Raw genomic sequence first — 20,698 nt, 5'->3', positions numbered from 1 at the left:
CTATTTCACGCACGACAGTGCATATGCAGCTATATGTAAATGTAATCTCAATTGTTTCCAGAATTTCACGGTTTTTATAATCTCAGCTGTTGTTCACTCAGTATGCTCTTCGTACTGACAAAGAAACCTTTGAAGTTTCAGGTTATGGATTTTAGGAAATAGGTACTTGAAACTACTAGGAACGCATTTTCTACATGCATTGAGCGGTTCTACCTTATTGTTGTCTTGTAGCTGGTTCTTCCCTCCATTGTACTTTTAGTTGCCCACTCTTGGTATTCTTGTCTTCTTCTTTCTAATTTATTTATTATTACTTTTTCATTCAGTCAGTATGTCTCCAGCGTAACATTGTCATCAGAATAAAAGGAATATAAAGAAATTATTAACATACATGTACATTCATTGTCTTAAGAGTATTAGTACTCACAGTTTTGCCCAATACGTATCGGCCTGTCACGGTCGCCATTTTATAATATACTAAAATAATATATAACAAATATTTAGATATATGGAAATAATGAGATTAATTTTTGCCATGTCTGACATGCACAATAAGCTGGGCTATGCCTGTAAATGGTAACGAATTTTTTCATATTAGTTCTACATGGGAAAAATAGTCTTTCTATTGTTATATATTTATGCTTACCAGTTAATAATACTACGTCTGATCGCCATATGCACCTATAAAATCATAACCGTGTCATTGATATTGCAATCGGAGACTTGTGTTAACTCCAAAGTACACAGGTGAGCTTCTTGAATTTTTATATATGACAGTACTACTTGGAATAACAACTCAGTTTTTCCCTGGTGAAATACGACTGTATTATTTCTTCTACACACATCAAAAATACAGACTTTTTACTTATTCTCATACCAAAAATGGCTACTGCCAATTTCGCTCTAAAATAACGTGCGTCTACTTTAGTTCACTAACAGAGAGCGAGTGCCCCTGTTACTGACAGGAAAAACATATTACTTTTTTAACATTTGAAAATAAAAAATACATGACGGTAGGCGCAGGCTCTACGCTGGGCTACCGCTTCTCCTTTTCTCTTTGCCTTTAATGAAAACAAAACCATAAAAACAAGAAATGCAGACGGTACATCACATCATGACAAGTGAGAAGATAGAAATTGAAAGGAAAGATAAGTCAGTCTGATGAGGTCAGATGTGGGAATGTAATGCACTGCATGTTATTGTTAGTCAGCGCTAAGCTGTTTCACTCATAAAATGCTCGTTACTCTTAGTTTGAGCCGGCAGGCAGCACTGAGCGAGAGGAGGCCATCTGAATGTTTTTTGAATCAGACAAGCTGCAGTCTAATAGTTCTGCTGCCACTCAACTGAAGAGAAGGGGTTCGTAATACTGAAATTGGTACTGAAGTTGGTACATCTGGAGAGAGCAAGCGATCTTTTGTTGTCAGTCGTCAGTGTAAACAGGGACGCTTCTTCCAAGTAAACTTTCGGTACGCACCAAACCTCTCAGTACTGAAATGACTACACTACATTTAACAAACCACACATTGATTCAATAAAAAAAAAGATACACATATTCGAGAGATCGTTGAGCCACCGACAAAACCGGTCCCAATTAGGTGGTAATAGTGTGGTTGGAAAGCAGTTCAGGCCCTCAGACAGTACACAAAGTACGGTACGATAGTCAGATGTAAGGTCGCTGGATGTACGTAATTGAAAAGCTAGTCACATGTTCTTGAGCATTACGATATTCAGATCATCTGGGCTATAGGGTGGATTTGCTGTATTGTGGGCCGGGTCTTCTAGTCCAAAGGTTACAACCTCCATGCGCCCCTCTATATCGTAAAGACGTATCCCACGTGGATTTGTACGTCGAGAATGCCAGGCAACGTTTCCGGCGTTTAACTCGCCACCTAGCGACAACTCGAGGAACTGATCGAAAAGAGCTGTAAGTCGCTCTCCTCGAAGGGCCTCTGAGGACTTACGTAAGCTTGGTTCAAATGGCTCTGAGCACTATGGGACTTAAATTCTGAGGTCATCAGTCCCCTAGGACTTAGAACTACTTAAACCTAACTAACCTAAGGACACCACACACATCCATGCCAGAGGCAGGATTCGAACCTGCGACCGTAGCGGTCGCGCGAAACTTAGGTAAGGAATGAAGAAGTTAATAATCCCATAGAATATGGATATCGTAATCTCAGTGTCCTCAAAACTGCGCATGAGCCACTGAGTTTTTGATAAACATGGCCATCCTGTTGCCATGGCCATTTGCCCTGCCTATCCTGTAACCTGCCAGGCCTTTTAGTTTAAACGTTTGAGTCGGACTGAGGTGTGTTTTAGTAATCAGCAGAATGTCATGTATAAATTCTTCCAGTTCCAATTTTTGACTAAAAATTCCATTAAGATTGGCTGGGGGCAAACAGAGAGATTGCTCCCTCGAAGAGGACGAAGAGTTTCAAAAGGGTGTTTGTTGTAGAGTATCTTTGATGGTGGTGAAAATTTCCCATTGTTGCAGAGAAGCATGAAGTGAAAAGTCTGGATAGGTCGGTACCATCGATGGGGGTTTGGACGTTAGACTGAGCTGCAGTTGTTTGACGTCCCCGCGGGACGCGGCAGGAGGTGGATGATGTCCAAGCAGGACGGTGTTGTTGTGACAATGAAGGAAATGTCTTGGTAACGAAAATGGTCAGTAGCGTTGGATTTTTAGTGGCTTGCTGCCCCTTTGCTGGGATAGCCTGTCCCTGAGCCATATACGCATAAAGAGCTTGTTGAAACGTAGGCCAGGCTCTGTAGGTAGCCGGATGATCACCGTTACGGTTTGGGCACTACGGCTTTTAAATGCGTGGCCGGTTACAGGATGCGGTTGATGGTTGCCCCCACACCAAACGCATCTGGCATTCGGCGCACAATAATTAGCTATGTGAAAAAAATTGAGGCAGCGCTTGCATCGTGAAGGACCGTCCCGAGCTCGGTATGTTTCCACCTTGATTCGAGTGTCCATTGTGTGGCGAACGTCGTAGATCTACTCACTTGTTGGTCCTGCAGGCAGGGAGACGGGCTAACCACCAACTGTGTAGTTTTCTCATCTCTAGACTTGAACTGGTGGACAGATGTTTGTGGGAATCCTCTGGCATGCAGCTCCGTTTCCTTTGTTCGGCTATAATCACCGCCGGTAGGTATTTGATCACCACTTTTAGAGAATTTCCCATGCGTGTCTAGTGAGTGAAAAATGGCATTTTCTCTGCTAGAAGAAGTGTAGCGCTTTGCGTTGATCCTCCAAGCTTCAAAACGGCATTTCATCGTTTCCCTCTTATATATGGCCTTTACCGAGTCGGATACCTCTTTCTTGACCTCCGCGTTCAAGGAGCGATATTTGCCTGTACATTTAACCGTAGTTGTTGGCACCTTCGCTGCTGCCACTTGCGGCGGCAGTGGTTGCTCAGAGAGGGATTTGCTCTGCGGCTGTTTGCGCCATCACTCCCGTCTTGTCACCCTCAACTGGAAACGGGTCAAATTGGTTTGATGTGGGAATCAGGTGCTGGCGGTTGTAGGAATGTTTAAGTTCTGGTGAATTTTTCCGATTTTTTCCCGTCCACTTGTGGCGAACCTCTTGGAATGGTTGCCCATTGACTTCATCGTGTGACGGCTTGTCACAGTCGGCTTCCGACGCGGGGGGCCGGATCGCCTGCAATCCTCACCTGACGAGTCGTAGTTGTCTACTTCAGGCATTTTTAGTCCACGCCTGACGGCAATGTCCATCGCTTATTCGTCGCATGCCTGCTGTTGAAAATGGTTCAAATGGCTGTGAGCAGTTAATGCTGAGGTCATCAGTCCCCTAGAACTTAGAACTACTTAAACATAACTAACCTAAGGAGATCACACACATTCATGCCCGAGGCAGGATTCGAACCTGCGTCCGTAACGGTCGCGCGGCTCCAGACTGTAGCGCCTAGAACCGCTCGGCGACTCCGGCCGGCCCCCTGCTTTCTTCTTCGGTGATTTGCAGGTCGTCTGTGGTCGGCAGAGGATAAATGTTGACACCTGGTGGGGTGTAAGGTTCTAAATTGACAGTCCTGTCCACGGAATTTTGCCTGGTTCCCGATCTGTATCTCGATCTAGGAGGACGTGAGCTGACCAGCAGCAGCCTGGGGCCAGCCTCTGTGATGTTTTCAGATTGCGTAGTACAGAATGTGCCTAAGTCGTCGTCGTCGGATGTCTTTCCTACATGACCAGGGTGGTCGTAAACGGGGCGGCCGCCAGGGCTGCGAGAGGGCATGCCACGCTGCACGGTGATCGGCCGATCCTACCTAAGTTAAGACCAGGACGCTACTTATTTACTGATGTGCATTAATACTAAGCTCCGCACTATTTCTTCCATGTGATGCGCCACATGATAGGACCTGTGTTTATCATTTGGAAGTTGTTTTGAATGCTAGTGAGTTTCCTACACCATATTACGTACGGTAATGTATTATATTCACGATGTTTCCATATTATTGTGCAACCCCCTTAATAGCATTAAACTGGTATGAACTACTTCGTGAGTGGACTGGGAGACAATGTTAACTGATGGCATGAATTTATGGTACGAAAAAATGTACCTTGGTTGCACAACACGTAGCCGTATGGTTCTGTTGACGTAATCCCACGTGCTGTTTTCCCGTCGTTTAACCGTGTGTTGCGGTGACCCGCAGGGCAACGCGCACGTGGTGTACAACGGGTCGTTCTTCTACCACGAGCGCGACAAGCGGCGCGTGCTGCGCTACGAGCTGTCCACGGGCCACTACACGCCGCTCGACGTGCCCCTGGTCGCCACCAACGGCTCCAACTACCTCTACTCCACCGACCACAACTACATCGACTTCTCCGTGGACGACAACGGCCTCTGGCTCATCTACGCCCTCCCAGACATCAACAACACCATCGTCATGAAGGTAATTTCCTAGACATACTGCTGTGCCGAACTTAAGAACTAGAGTAACTCGACGAAACTTGTACCAAACGTAGAAAGAACTACTCCAGTAAAGCGAACGGCACAGACACGGATTTATTGGGGAAGTGCAGCAGAGTGGTGGTACAGTGAAAGTTGAACACTCCTTATTACAAATGTTTATTAATTTTCAGTAGCCCAGTAACCTTCCTTTTCTACATTGGTTGAACAGTCAACACTGTGCCGTGCCATTTCATTTATTTTGTCAATCGGCGAATGTTTCAGTTTCCTCTTACACTGAAATCCTTTGATTTTATTTTCTAACATTCACTTGCAAGAGCTTACGCAAAGACGATACCCCATAAAAATTTAAACAACAGTTCTTAAAAGCCATTCAAAAGCCACGATCACACAAAATATTTCTTATTCAAGACAACCGGTTTCAAAGACATTCTCATTTTACGCTGTCGTCATGCACAAGATGTCAAGTGGATAAAACGCAGAACATTGTGAACGTTTGTCATTGCTAAAATATTTAAGGACACACAGCATCTTGCCCAAAAGGCTAGGTACATGTACATACTGCTCACAGATGCTAAAAATACGGTATACAATAGAACATATGTTTACGTATGCTTGACACATCAAACGTGTCCAGGATATATAAACAGATGTGGTATTGTGTATTGTATTTCTGTCAAGTAACAAGCCTCTGTGAACAGTAGGGCCTACGTATACTGACATATCTTATTGTCAAGATGTTGTGTGTTTTTAAATATTTGCAGCGCGCGATTAGCGGAGCGGTCTCAGGCGTTGCAGTCATGGACTGAGCGGCTGGTCCCGGCGGAGGTTCGAGTCCTCCCACCGGCATGGGTGTGTGTGTTTGTCCGTAGGATAATTTAGGTTAGGTAGTGTGTAAGCTTAGGGACTGATGACTTTAGCAGTTAAGTCTCATAAGATTTCACACACATTTGAACTTTTTTTAAATATTTCAGCGATGATAAAGTTTTGTGATCTGCTGAGTTTTATCCATTTGACGTCTTCTGCAAGAGGTCAGAGTAAAATGAAATATTTCACTACAAAAAAAGAAACATGAAGACCTGGAGATGACAGCTAAGATCTGTGTAGCCTGCTGTCTTGAGTAAAAAATATTTTGTGCGATCTTTGCTTTTCAATGGTTTTTAACGATCAAAACAAATCGCTCTTCAGTACACTCAAAATTAAAGAAAATTAATTAAATAACAATATTAAAACAATTTTCTAAAACAACCTCCATTGAACCAATTTGGATTTCAATCCCTTAAGCTGAAATTAAAAACTCAGGCAATTTCAGAAGACAGTTCATTCACAATAATCTACTAAATAACAATTCCAGAGGACATTTGCCATTAAATTTCCACAAAAGTATTTGAAGCTCTTGATAGATAATGTAACCAAATATCACGCAGAAAATGATCAGAAAAGTTCTCACGCCATAATTTCCAGATAGTTAACCAAAGGAAATACAGTTAATAAAATTCATTTTACCAAGAACAGTTACCAACATATTAACCTGAGAGCGCTCCACTATTTCCGGTAATTACCACACTGTGCTATTACACACAGTCCTCAAACAAAAGAAATCCAGTGTACCATATAATCGTACACAGTGAGGTGTTACAATAACGGAAAATACAGCCTTTCATCAAAGTGCTCGTACCATGTACAGACTAACCTAAACATGTACACACCCTTTGGACCGACCGTATTTTTGTACCTTCCATATCACACTTCTTAGGGGTTACGACCAGAACAATAGGTCCTTCTTGACCAATACAGCAGGTTACAGTTCATGCCTTATTTCCACCAAACCAAACCAACTTATTCGTTACCGGCGCGGTCCATATTTCTCCCCCTCGTAGAAGGTCAACTTCAAAACACAGTTCTACGAGACCCTAGAACAAGATCACTTCATCGGGTGAAGCCGAAACCAGTGTCCTCATTTTCAACTAGCAAAAGTTTCAGAAGTTCCAAAAGCAGCATACCGCCTTTCTACGCAAGATGGCTGCCATGCCGTGCCGTCTTCTTCCCCCGAACTAGTGAAGGTCTGTGCATGTGCCTTCCTTCAGATACGCACGCTTCTCTGCCTCCGGCAGCCTCATCAAAAGCCGTCCACTCGCTGGTCGTTACGCTCGCAGACTCTCTTACTGCTCGCGCAGAGCCACTGACCATCCGCTCAGCGAGCGCGCTCTACCGCTGGCCTCGCAAGCCTCATCCATACCATCAAAGACATTCTATGAAGACAAACCAGTCACTCGATCTCACATGGTTCACATAGTGCATATGGTAACTGAAAGAAATACGCAATGAGAGGAACGGAAACGATCTTGTAATACAAAAACAACAAATACGTAATCCACCGCAATTTATGATGGTCACCTGGAAATTACAAGGAGGGGGACGTGGTTCTTAACAGAATATTTGATAACCACGGATAGCAACAAGGTTGGTAAATTCTTGTGGTAGAGCATTTCATTTCTCCACCAGCGTGGTTGACAATGGCCGTTGGTGCATGTGGACACGATGCAATACCTCTCCCCAACGCATTCCACAAAATCTCGAAGCTACTGAAAGCGAGGGAACAAGCAGGCCAGTCCATTCCCCAAGTACGCTCCCATTTCAAGAGCTCCTGCAATTGCGTTCTCCGGCTCGGTCGCCCATTGTTGTTGTTACTGTTGTGGCCTTCAGTACCGAGACTGGTTTGATGCAGCTCTCCATGCTACTCTATCCTGTGCAAGCTTCTTCACCTCCAAGTACCTACCGCAACCTACATCCTTCTGAATCTGCATAGTCTATTCATCTCTTGGTCTCCCTCTACGATTTTTACCTCCACGCTGCCATCCAATACTAATTTGGTGATCTCTTCTTCTAGTCAAGTTGTGCCACAAACTCCTACCCATCATATTCAATACCTCCTCATTAGCTATGTGATCTACCCATCCAATCTTCAGCATTCTTCTGTAGCATCACATTTCGAAAGCTTCTATTCTCTTCTTGTCCAAACTATTTATCGTCCATGTTACACATCCATACATTGCTACACACCATACAAATACTTCCAGAAACAACTTCCTGACACTTAAATCTATACTCGATGTTAACAAATTTTTCTTCTTCAGAAACGCTTTTCTTGCCATTGGCAGTCTACGTTTTGTATCATCTCTACTTCGACCATCAATAGTTACTGTGCTACCAAATAGCAAAACTCCTTTACTACTTTAAGTGTCTCATTTCCTAATCTAATACCCTCAGCATCGCCCAACTTAATGCGACTACATTCCATTATCCTCATTTTGCTTTTGTTGATGCTCATCTTATATCCTCCTTTCAAGACACAATCCATTCCGTTCAACTGCTCTTCCAAGTCCTTTGCTGTCTCTGACAGAATTACAATGTCATCGGCGAACCTCAAAGTTTTTATTTCTTCTCCATGGATTTTAATACCTACTCAGAATTTTTCTTTCGTTTCCTTTACTGCTTGCCCAATATATAGATTGAATAACATCGGGGATAGGCTACAACCCTGTCTCCCTCCCTTCCCAACCACTGCTTCCCTTTCATGTCCCTCAACTCTAATAACTGCCATCTGGTTTCTATACAAATTGTAAATAGCCTTTCCATCCCTGTATTTTACCCCTGCCACCTTCAGAATTTGAATGAGTGTATTCCAGTCAACATTGTCAAAAGCTTTCTCTAAGTCCACAAATGCTAGAAACGTAGGTTTGCCTTTCCTTAATCTTTCTTCTAAGATAAGTCGTAAGGTCAGTATTGCCTCACGTGTTCCAGTATTTCTACGGAATCCAAACTGATCTTCCCCGAGGTCGGCTTCTACTAGTTTTTCCATTCGTCTGTAAAGAATTCGTGTTAGTATTTTGCAGCTGTGGCTTATTAAACTGATAGTTCTATAATTTTCACATCTGTCAACACCTGCTTTCTTTGGTATTGGAATTATTATATTCTTCTTGAAGTCCGAGGGTATTTCGCAAGTCTCATACATCTTGCTCACCAGATGGTAGAGTTTTGTCAGGACTGGCTCTGCCAAGGCCGTCAGTAGTTCCAATGGCTCCGGGGGCCTTGTTTCGACTCAGGTCTTTCAGTGCTCTGTCAAACTCTTCGCGCAGTATCATATCTCCCATTTCATATTCATTTACATCCTCTTCCATTTCCATAATATTGTCCTCAAGCACATCGCCCTTGTCTGGACCCTCTATATACTCCTTCCACCTTTCTGATTTCCCATCTTTGCTTAGAACTGGGTTTCTATCTGAGCTCTTGATATGCATACAAGTGGTTCTCTTTTCTCCAAAGGTCTTTTTAATTTTCCTGTAGGCAGTATCTATTTTACCCCTAGTGAGATAAGCCTCTACATCCTTAGATTTGTCCTCTAGTCACCCTGCTTAGATATTTTGCACTTTCTGTCGATTTAATTTTTGAGACATTTGTGTTCTTTTTTGCCTGCTTCATTAACTGTCTTTTAGATTTTCTCCTTTCATCAATTAAATTCAATCTCTCTTCTGTTACCCAAGGATTTCTACTAGTCCTCGTCTTTTTACCTACTTGATCCTGTGCTGCCTTCACTACTTCAGCCCAGAAGCTACCCATTCTACTTCTACTGCATTTCTTTCCCCCCATTCCTGTCAATCTTTCCCTTATGCTCTCCCTGAAACTCTGTACAACCTCTGGCTTAGTCAGTTTATCCAGGTCACATCTCCTTAAACTCCCACCTTTTTGCAATTTCTTCAGTTTTAATCTACAGTTCATAACCAGTAGATTGTGGTCATGGAAATGTCTTACAATTTAAAACCTGGTTCCTAAATCTCTGTCTTACCATTATATAATCTATCTGATAGCTTCTAGTGTCTCCAGGCTTCTTCCATGTATACAACCTACCTATATGATTCTTGAACCAAGTGTTAGCTATGGTTAAGTTATGCTCTGTGCAAAATTCTACCAGGCGGCTTCCTCTTTCATTTCTTACCCCCAATCCGTATTCACCTACTACATTTCATTCTCTCCCTTTTCCTACTATCGAATTCCAGCCACTCAAGACTATTAAATTTTCGTTTCCCTTCACTATCTGAATAATTTCTTTTATCTCATTATAGATTTCATCAATTTCTTCGTCATCTGCAGAGCTAGTCGGCATATAAACTTGTACTACTGTAGTAGGCCAGGGCTTCGTGTCCATCGTGGCCACAATAATGCGTTCACTATACTGTTTGTAATAGCTTACTCGCACACCTATTTTTTCATTCATTATTAAACCCACTCCTGCATTACCCCTATTTCATTTTGTATTTATAAACCTGTATTCACCTGACCAAAAGTCTTGTTCCTCCTGCCACCGAACTTCACTAATTCCCACAATATCTAACTTTAACCTATCCATTTCCCTTTTTAAATTTTCTAACCTACCTGCCCGATTAAGGGATCTGACATTCCACGCTCCTATCCGTGGAATACCAGTTTTCTTTCTCCTGATAACGACGTCCTCTTGAGTAGTCCCCGCCCGGAGATCCAAATGGGGGACTATTTTACCCTTGGAATATTTTACCCAAGAGGACGCCATCATCATTTAATAATACAGTTAAGCTGCATGCCCTCGGTAAAAATTAGGGCTATAGTTTCCCCTTGCTTTCAGACGTTCGCAGTACCAGCACAGCAAGACCGTTTTGGTTAGTGTTACAAGGCCAGATCAGTCAACGATACACACTGTTGCCCCTGCAACTACTGAAAAGGCTGCTGCCCCTCTTCAGGAGCCACACGTTTGTCTGGCCTCTCAACAGATACCCCTCCGTTGTGGTTGCACCTACGGTACTGCTGTCTATGTCGCAGAGACACGCAAGCCTCTCCACCTGAGACGAGATCCATGCTTCTTGGTGAGGAGGGGGGAGGGGGGGGGGGGAATAAAACATAGACTGTGGGAAGTGGGAAAATCTAAACTGAAAAAAATCTTTTCTTTGCGATGCGCTGCTACAGAAGATTTACGAAATAGTAAGGTTCTTTGCAGAATCAGCGAGGTAAGGAATGTATGGAATATTCGGACAAGGAGATGGGACAGAATGGTAAGATCGATGTTAAGACATCAAAGAATACTTTCCGTGGTACTGGAGGGAGCTGCAGAGATTAAAAACTGTAGACGGTGACAGAGAGTGGGATTCATTCAGCAAACAGCTGAGGCAGTGGGTTGCAACTGCTACTCTGACAGGGTCACATTAAACCAATCGGGAGACTGATGATTCGGACAAGAAAACCATGCTACACTATGCCTCCACACACGATAACGCTAGGACCGCCAAAACGATCGTGTCCGACTATGTTCCTGGAGGCACTGCGTGTTCCCACCTCTCTTCAAATGAGGGCACGTCCAGACTCATTACGCAGATTGAATTCGCTCCTATCGAAGCACGCGACGTCAGTGTTCATTGGTCCATTTCCTACGCTCACAAGCGTAGCAGTCTGGCTAAATGTGGTAGCAATTGCACTATCTGTTTGACATGAGGACCTTCATACCCGTTGTACAATGTAGCGGACGTTTGCTGCTGTAGTACACAGTGGCATGGTGACTGCACCGGAGTGGTCTGTTTGCCCGACGCTCAGTACGTTGCGTTCCGTGACGCCGAGCTTTCTGTCCACGGCTGGGAGACCTATGACAGCATATTTCAGCATTTCCATTAATTTCCACCGGGTAGTTAACTTATTATGGTACTTTTGCTATTTCGTCATTACGTTTTGGACAGCAATGTATTTTTTTTATAAAAAGTCGTGCTATATAGTCAAAAACTAGATTGTACCATTAGTGTGAAGTGATGTGCTATGCCCATATTATAGGTCCATTACTGCAAGTTCAGCGTTCTCCAACAATGCCACTTTTCCACCATCCTTCTCTTAGCTACGTATGGTACTTTTATCTTGAAATCGTGAATTAACTGGTATCTTCTTTCTCTAACCCTTTCTCCGTCATAATTCCTAATTACATTCTGCAAGAAGCGATCAAAAAGTTGCCGTTTGACTTCGTCTCTACAGCGTATATGAAGGCGGGTATATAAGCACCAACCAAGCGCCACCCAGAGGTGGATATATAAGCACCTACATATAGGTAAAAGGTCAATGAAATGTTTTCATTATCATATGGCAGAGTCTCCTCTCGTCCACTGTCCTATCCAATTTAGTTTCCCCCTCTTAATTGTTTCCAGTATTTGTTTTTTCTCATCCACCCTGTGTAACACTACCTTATACAGCATTTTATCCTTCCGTTTCACACCTTCCATTCTCTTGCAAATCCACGTTTCAAATGACTCTTAAGGGTTTTCTTCTTTCTCCACCGTAGTGTCCATGTTTCGCAACCATAACAGGACACTAAACAAAACACTTCGCTAATGATTTACTTTATTGTTTATTCAAAGAAATTTCTTTTGGAACAGCTGTCCTTCTTTTTATTTCTTTATTACACGTCATGGTTCTGTTTATTTTCCACTATTTCATTACAAATTTTCACTTTCACGTTCCTTGCATGCCTTGCAGAAAACATTCTTGTCGTCTGTTTTACGTTTATAGTCATCCAATATTCCTTACAGCTGGTGAATTAACATATTGTCAATGTCAGTTTAATTTTTGCCTAGCATTACCATTGTATCAGCATATCTTATATATTTCGTTATCCTCCCCCTGATTGCCATGGCACCTTTTTTCTGAAAAAGTCATCAAGATCTAAATTTCTTCTGTTATCTCATATCATTACCATACTTTTACTTGCTGTGCCTTATGTGAATTGTGTATTCAGCTCATTTCTTTCCGTGAGTGAAGTTAAAGTGACATATCATTTATTGTTTCTCATTCCTTAGCTTACTTGCGGATAAGATAGAAAACTGTAAGGCCCTTCTAAACTCAATTACTATCACTACTGAAAAATTTGAAATTAACATTATTTTAAGGAAAACAATACTGGAAACAACAAGGTGTCAAGTATAGACTCCTGATGAAAACTAGCCCACGTGTGCTAGTGACAAGGATCCCATAGTAAATGTGCCTAGGAAGTCAAATCCTCTTTTGGCAGTGGTGGGCCTGATCTTATATTGGCACTTTCTGCTCACCTACAACTACAACTATGTCAATGGATTATCCCATACTGTGCCGGCCGGAGTGGCCGAGCGATTCTAGGCGCTACAGTCTGAAACAGCGCGACAGCTATGGTCGCAGGTTCGAATCCTGCCTCAGACATGGGTGTGTGTTTCGTGTCCTTAGTTTAGTTAGATTTAATTAGTTCTAAGTTCTAGGGCACCGATGACCTCAGATGTTAACTCCCATAGCGCTCAGAGCCATTTTTTATATATCCTTGTGTATGTCCCACAAGCAGTCAGCCACATGCCTTGAGCAGCCTCTGACGTGTAGTGCACACCCGACCCACTTAGGCAAATCTCAGCCTTATGGTCCAAGTCCAAATGTTGCGATTTGGCTTGTCACGGGACCTTTCAAGTCTCTGATACAATCTTTCCACTCGATTCAGAATCACGGACCCGCGAGAAGTTCTGTGGACAATGCTGCGAATTGCGAACTTTATTGAATCTCTGTGAGCAAGGCTAGACTTCGCAACATCTCTGCCAACAGCTCAAATTATGGAAGTATGCTCAAGCGACAGGCGTCTTTTGTCACGCTTAACCAAAACCAAACAATTAATTTGTTTTATTGTAAAAAAAGCCGACATCTTGCTGTCTGGATTCGTGTATCAGCCCTATTACAAATTAATCGTATTTCTCTGTTCTCACAACGCTCACTGATGCCTTTATTTAATTAAACTCAGAATCCGAGTAGTCAGAAACTTCCAGGGCCAACTTCAAGAGACTAGGAGCATTGTTTTCTGATCATGTGTAAGCAGACAGCTTTTACAGTACGTTTAGATCAACACGCTATCAAAAAATTCTTTATTTTGTTACTTAAAGACTAAGGAAAATTCAACCAAACTTAGAGAAGGTTTACGAGGGATCGCTTCATATCCAGTAGTTGATAAATGGGTGGTTCATTTTATCTTGTGATGATCTAATCTACGAGAACGGGGAGAGGTCTTACGTTGCGTTGTATTGATTAAAAATATATGTAAATCACCACCGCAGCTGACGCTTGGAAACCCCGGCCAGTAGTAAGTATTATTTTGTACATATCATTTGAGGTGGTGTCTTTATTGTTTTTTGAGTCATCAGTCTTCTGACTGGTTTGATGTGGCCCGCCACGAATTCCTCTCCTACATGACCCTCTTTACCTCATAGTAGCACGTATACCATGTGTTTCCACTTATTTGTTAGATGTATCCCATGCAGTTTTTACCCTCTACAGGTCCATTTAGTCCAGTGGAAGCTGTTTCTTTATTTCTGAGAACATGTTCGTTATCTCGCTAATTAAGCGAAGAATAGCATTATACCCTATCAGTCCACCTAATTATCAGCAACCGTCTGTGGCACCACGTCCCACATCAGAAACGCAGCTGGATACCATGGACTCTAACGAGCAGTAAAAATCATGAATTTTTACTTGAAACCGCTCCCTGCTTAGCAACAGTAAGCTTTCCCTGCTCACTGTACGACATTTCTTATTAAAGGTTTGCTAGAGAGGAACGTTACAAATAGACCCATGCCTCTAGCACCAATGATAATCCATTAAGGAATAAATATTCCCAGAATCCAATAAACTGCACACCGATTCGTGGATTCGCGACTGACAGCGGTGCAAATGAATGGTTGGCCGTGGTTCAAACCCATGATCTTATTACAACCCTTCGACGGCCGACCGCTTCGCCGGTACCGTCAGTTGTTCTTAAGATCACTTTACCGAAATTTACAGTTGCGAGCCATGTGCTGATTACATCGAAAACAATTCCCCATTGAAAAGAAACTTACCTTTTCAGTTCCGTCCACAGAGTCACTGGACTTGCCACTACAAAGTCGTACTCCGCTTTCGTCCTTTTTCCATCATTAAAGCGAAAACTTCACATAGCGGCTACTAACTGATCACGTTCCACAAAATTATAAGGCGTTACCATGAAAATCACCCTCGAGTCGTCTTCCGGACGTATGCGTTTAAAATATTATTAACATTGTCACTTTCTGTAGTTCCCAAACAAAGCGCAAGCCTTACTCCTTGGATACCATCCTCGCGATGGGCTAAACTTTCGATTACTCCATGAACTCTAAAATAATACGAATTTATGATCTCATTATTACACCTGCTGTAAAGGTTTCGATGAAAAATTACGCTACGCAGTCCCTCAAGGGAGGCCTGGTCGCGGATCATTTGCTCCACTCAGTCTACCGCTAGCGAGAGTATAAATCACCTGAAACACCTGAAGGTTCGAAAACTGAAGGACGTCCAGTTGCCACTATTACCATCTCCTTATTCGACTCAGTTGGCCAAACTCCTACTCCCTAAAATACCCTAGAAATCGGATTGGGAAACTTATTGAAGCAACGCCACAGCCCCAAGTTACCACCTTTCGCCACAGTCCTACATAACACCGCCTTCCGATCCTTTCTGCAAATACAACCAACTGGTCATTATCAGAAGTTTCATCAGTCTTCCACGCAGTGTTTCTAGAATTGGAATTTGTTCCCTGTCCGTATTGATTTGAAACAAATCTTGCACACTATTAGCCAAGTGGCTTAACTGAGCTTGAATACGCAATATTTGCTTAAGAGAAGGCACCTGACCTGCAAAAACTTAATATTGACTTACACAGTGGAGAGGTATTCGGAGCACAGTATATCAGCCGCATGTACCTCGCTACAACCTACGTACTCAGCTGTAATGGACAGCAAAGCGCCCGCAACCTCTGCGCTAGTTGCGTGAAGCTTACCTCAGCTACTTGCGCCATTATGCGTAGTTCGAGTTGAGATATTCGCTTTATAAATGAGAGATGGCAATCGCTTCTCGGGTGGCCATGCTTGACTGTAGAATAACTTACAACATAACATAAAGAACAGTACCAAGCATTAAAACTTAACTGTTTAAATTCCTTAGTTTGCCAAATTTCCCTTGGATTTGCATTCATGCAACCACGCTCTTGCTACCATTAATATGATGAAGAACATTAACTATGACAGCAATTATGTGGGGAAGGGAAGCAGTAGCTATTGGGCTCCAGTAGAGGCTTTCAATATAATAACTGCTTTTATTTGGCAGAGGTCTTCACAAAGGAATTTAGACACAGTCTTTGAAAAAAACGTATTCCATTTAATTTCATACAGTTTAATCCAAGCACTGTTAAACAACCGTAAATTGAAATTAAGTGAATAAATTATATAAAAAAAATCTTCAACATTAAGGCTACAGATTGCACGAAGCAGTTACAATTGTCAGAGCATTTTTAAAACAAATAAAAAACCACACTTCAATTACATCTTTAAGTATTCGGCTACTAGCAAGTCTGCCAGACAGACATGTTTCAAAAGCAATAACAATTCATTACCATCTACCCTGCAGCAAGGAGCACTATATCAACACACAAATTAAGATCGACTCCGTACAAGTGGTGTGTGTGCCTTACGGGTTACGAATACCACTGGCGGCAGTGAGCCACTTAACTAGAATATACAGAATGAAAAGTTACACACTTGCCATACTCTTCAATACAAGCGAAATATAACTACACAACGGACGTTAAAACATGAAATGCCTGCAAGAATAATTACTGGTTAAGCAGTGCTTGGAAATAATTTGAACTTAATAGTTTGAAGGCACGCACGTAGTCAGTTTATGTAATATCAGTGCCTAGTTGACTCGTACTTTACGTTAATACAATTCAGGAAACTAACCACAGTACAAACTGGTTTCACCACAAGGAAAGCCTCTTAAAATTAAATGAATTTTATCCATAGTGGATGCTGTAGAACTCAGTGACTGTTCCTTTATAGGGTGTATAAAACTATCCGCTACCAGCCACAATAAAAGGTTATTTATTTGTCATACGACCGGTTTCGGGCTTGCACCCATCCTCAGGTGTTTATACATTCATGTACATGTTTATACTGCTGGAGATCACTGTATAAATACAAAAAATTATTTGCTGGTGACTAAACAGATACAAGTGGGAAAATTGTAAGTGACAAGGCATCATTTGACGAAAATACCCTCCTGGAAATTGAAATAAGAACACCGTGAATTCATTGTCCCAGGAAGGGGAAACTTTATTGACACATTCCTGGGGTCAGATACATCACATGATCACACTGACATAACCACAGGCACATAGACACAGGCAACAGAGCATGCACAATGTCGGCACTAGTACAGTGTATATCCACCTTTCGCAGCAATGCAGGCTGCTATTCTCCCATGGAGACGATCGTAGAGATGCTGGATGTAGTCCTGTGGAACGGCTTGCCATGCCATTTCCACCTGGTGCCTCAGTTGGACCAGCGTTCGTGCTGGACGTGCAGACCGCGTGAGACGACGCTTCATCCAGTCCCAAACATGCTCAATGGGGGACAGATCCGGAGATCTTGCTGGCCAGGGTAGTCGACTTACACCTTCTAGAGCACGTTGGGTGGCACGGGATACATGCGGACGAGCATTGTCCTGTTGGAACAGCAAGTTCCCTTGCCGGTCTAGGAATGGTATAACGATGGGTTCGATGACAGTTTGGATGTACCGTGCACTATTCAGTGTCCCCTCGACGATCACCAGAGGTGTACGGCCAGTGTAGGAGATCGCTCCCCACACCATGATGCCGGGTGTTGGCCCTGTGTGCCTCGGTCGTATGCAGTCCTGATTGTGGCGCTCACCTGCACGACGCCAAACACGCATACGACCATCATTGGCACCAAGGCAGAAGCGACTCTCATCGCTGAAGACGACACGTCTCCATTCGTCCCTCCATTCACGCCTGTCGCGACACCACTGGAGGCGGGCTGCACGATGTTGGGGCGTGAGCGGAAGACGGCCTAACGGTGTGCGGGACCGTAGCCCAGCTTCATGGAGACGGTTGCGAATGGTCCTCGCCGATACCCCAGGAGCAACAGTGTCCCTAATTTGCTGGGAAGTGGCGGTGCGGTCCCCTACGGCACTGCGTAGGATCCTACGGTCTTGGCGTGCATCCGTGCGTCGCTGCGGTCCGGTCCCAGGTCGACGGGCACGTGCACCTTCCGCCGACCACTGGCGACAACATCGATGTACTGTGGAGACCTCACGCCCCACGTGTTGAGCAATTCGGCGGTACGTCCACCCGGCCTGCCGCATGCCCACTATACGCCCTCGCTCAAAGTCCGTCAACTGCACATACGGTTCACGTCCACGCTGTCGCGACATGCTACCAGTGTTAAAGACTGCGATGGAGCTCCGTATGCCACGGCAAACTGGCTGACACTGACGGCGGCGGTGCACAAATGCTGCGCAGCTAGCGCCATTCGACGGCCAACACCGCGGTTCCTGGTGTGTCCGCTGTGCCGTGCGTGTGATCATTGCTTGTACAGCCCTGTCTCAGTGTCCGGAGCAAGTATGGTGGGTCTGACACACCGGTGTCAATGTGTTCTTTTTTCCATTTCCAGGAGTGTATATCTGTATTTACATAAAGATGAAGCACCGTTATTATAGTTACGCTGCGGTTACAGTTTTGCCACTTAGTTACACACATATTATCATTTACACGTCCATATTTCAGTTTTACCAAGTTTAGCTGGATATTTCACTATTATGATGTACACTCGTGAAATACACTATGTTTACATACTAACATGTGGGCTGTGGACAAAGTACTTAGACGTAGCAGATGTAAAGATGTTAATTATACAGAAACATGTAGGTTAAGGTCAAAGTACGTAGTTACAGGAAGTGCAAGGGTGTTGCACATATCGAAACTTAAAAAGCTATTATAGACTGCGAGGTTTTTTTATACACATTATGAAATTTTTTGATCCACATTTTTGTCGGAAAACTTTAATCTAGGAAGTACAATGATGTTATATATATATATATATATATATATATATATATATATATATATATATATATATATATATATGAATTACTAAAAGATATTGCAAATTAATTTTTTTTGTATTTATAAAGTGATCTCCAGCAGCATAAACATGTACGTGAATGTATAAACACCTGAGGATGGACGCAAGCCCGAAACTGGTCGTGTGACAAATAAAAAACCTTTTATTGTGACTGTTAGCAGATATTTTTCTACACGGTTTAAATTTGTTTAGCAGGAGTAGTCCTAATATCGCCAAAACACGACCAGGGACATTACAGTCAAAATGAGACGGCCCTAAAGCTAAAGTGAATACGCTCCAACAACCTGATGAATAATTTAAACCTTTCCTGGCAAAAATCTTCAATGCAAGCGGCGTAACATGCTTCCGGACGACGCTGCTCGGCTACCACTGTTCCTCGTGGGGCACCGCAGCACGGTAAAGAGCCGGTACAGCCCGTCCACTGCAGTGTCTCGCGTTCTGCCCTCTTCCACACCAGGGAGCGCACTAACGTGCTCTACCGCAAGAAATGGCGAGCAGAACCTCACTCTCCGTACCCCGTGCTGCGTAAAATCATCACCTTTCCTATCACTTCACTGAGGTCGGGCGTTCTGCCGTGGTCCGCGTCTTCGCAGCAGGATATTCCGACTCCGTAACTCGACACCTTCATCAAGATTTCCGTGAGGCTCATGCAACTGGGCTCACGGAACTGCCCTTCTAGGCTCTAGTCACACTGCGAGGTCCATACGACGGGCTTAAAGTGAATCTGCTACTGCTTGTTTAATGAAGTGACAAAACCTTATGGCTATGCATCAAGTTTTATAAAGTTGACTTAGGACATGGCCTGTTTTAGGCAAACATTTAAGTAATATTTTATGTTCTGAAGAAGACGTTATTACTAACGCAGAAACCTAGGCAAACGATGAAGTTAACCTGCAACTGTAGGCTGTATATTCTCATATAAACAGTATCAGTTTCTGTCGCTGCATAAAAATGTTAAATACGTGATCTTGACTGTTCAATGGTATTTTAAACAATTGCACAGATCACCCTTCAGTTTTCTCAAAACGAGAAAACTCATCAGCAGCAGCTTTAACATGAATAGTGCTCCCGTTAATACCTTACCTACAACGACCATCTTACTTGAAACTACAAACTTTTACCGGCTTGTCTTAATTTCAGAGATAATCACTAGGTACACAAATTTCCAACCCACCCTACGTACTTCCAGTAAAGTACGCCACCTCACCTACTCGTATAACTATAATGCAATCAAATATCACTGAAGCTCCCCTTGATCGTATCATTATGCTATTCCACATGAACAATTCCTTACGTCCCGATCCCACGATACCACTCTGACCGTTGCCATATCATTCAAGACGTTTCATCAGCATCCCCCCCCCCCTCTCATTTCCACCCAAATTCCACGTTCATGGCTAGATACCCTTGTCTCTTCTTTCTTTTATTCTGTCCAGTGCACGCATTACAAAAAGTTTCCCGAACCATCATAATATTCCACACCAAACTCCTTCCTCCACTTCACGCCCTTAAATCAGCTTCCATGTCATCTCACAATTTGACCTCCCGCCTCGAGACAGTATTCCTTCCAACCATAAACCCTTCAACACAGAAAACCGCCATTATTCTTCCCATGATGGTCGCATCAGCATCAGCAACACCAGCAGCAACACCTCAGCACCAAGAAATTCGCCACTACGCCCACAGTAAGTTTCTCCGTTTTACAAGGTGTACCGGTATGAAATGAGCGTTTTTTGTGAAAATGAAATAC

General features: G+C 43.2%; 1 protein-coding gene across 2 annotated transcripts in view; it reads left to right on the top strand.

Annotated features, from left to right (window-relative positions):
* Positions 1-20,698, top strand: part of LOC126272321 (uncharacterized) — a 974,015-nt gene that overhangs the window by 868,907 nt on the left and 84,410 nt on the right. For both annotated transcript variants that reach the window (XM_049975103.1, XM_049975104.1), the window contains exon 12: positions 4,671-4,910. In XM_049975103.1, coding sequence (XP_049831060.1) covers positions 4,671-4,910 — 240 coding nt within the window. The remainder of the gene's footprint in view (positions 1-4,670; positions 4,911-20,698) is intronic.

This window comes from Schistocerca gregaria, chromosome 5 (assembly GCF_023897955.1).
Source record: "Schistocerca gregaria isolate iqSchGreg1 chromosome 5, iqSchGreg1.2, whole genome shotgun sequence".
Lineage (NCBI taxonomy): Eukaryota > Metazoa > Arthropoda > Insecta > Orthoptera > Acrididae > Schistocerca > Schistocerca gregaria.
Note: the sequence above shows the minus strand (reverse complement) of the source record. Positions and strands in the feature narration are given on the sequence as shown.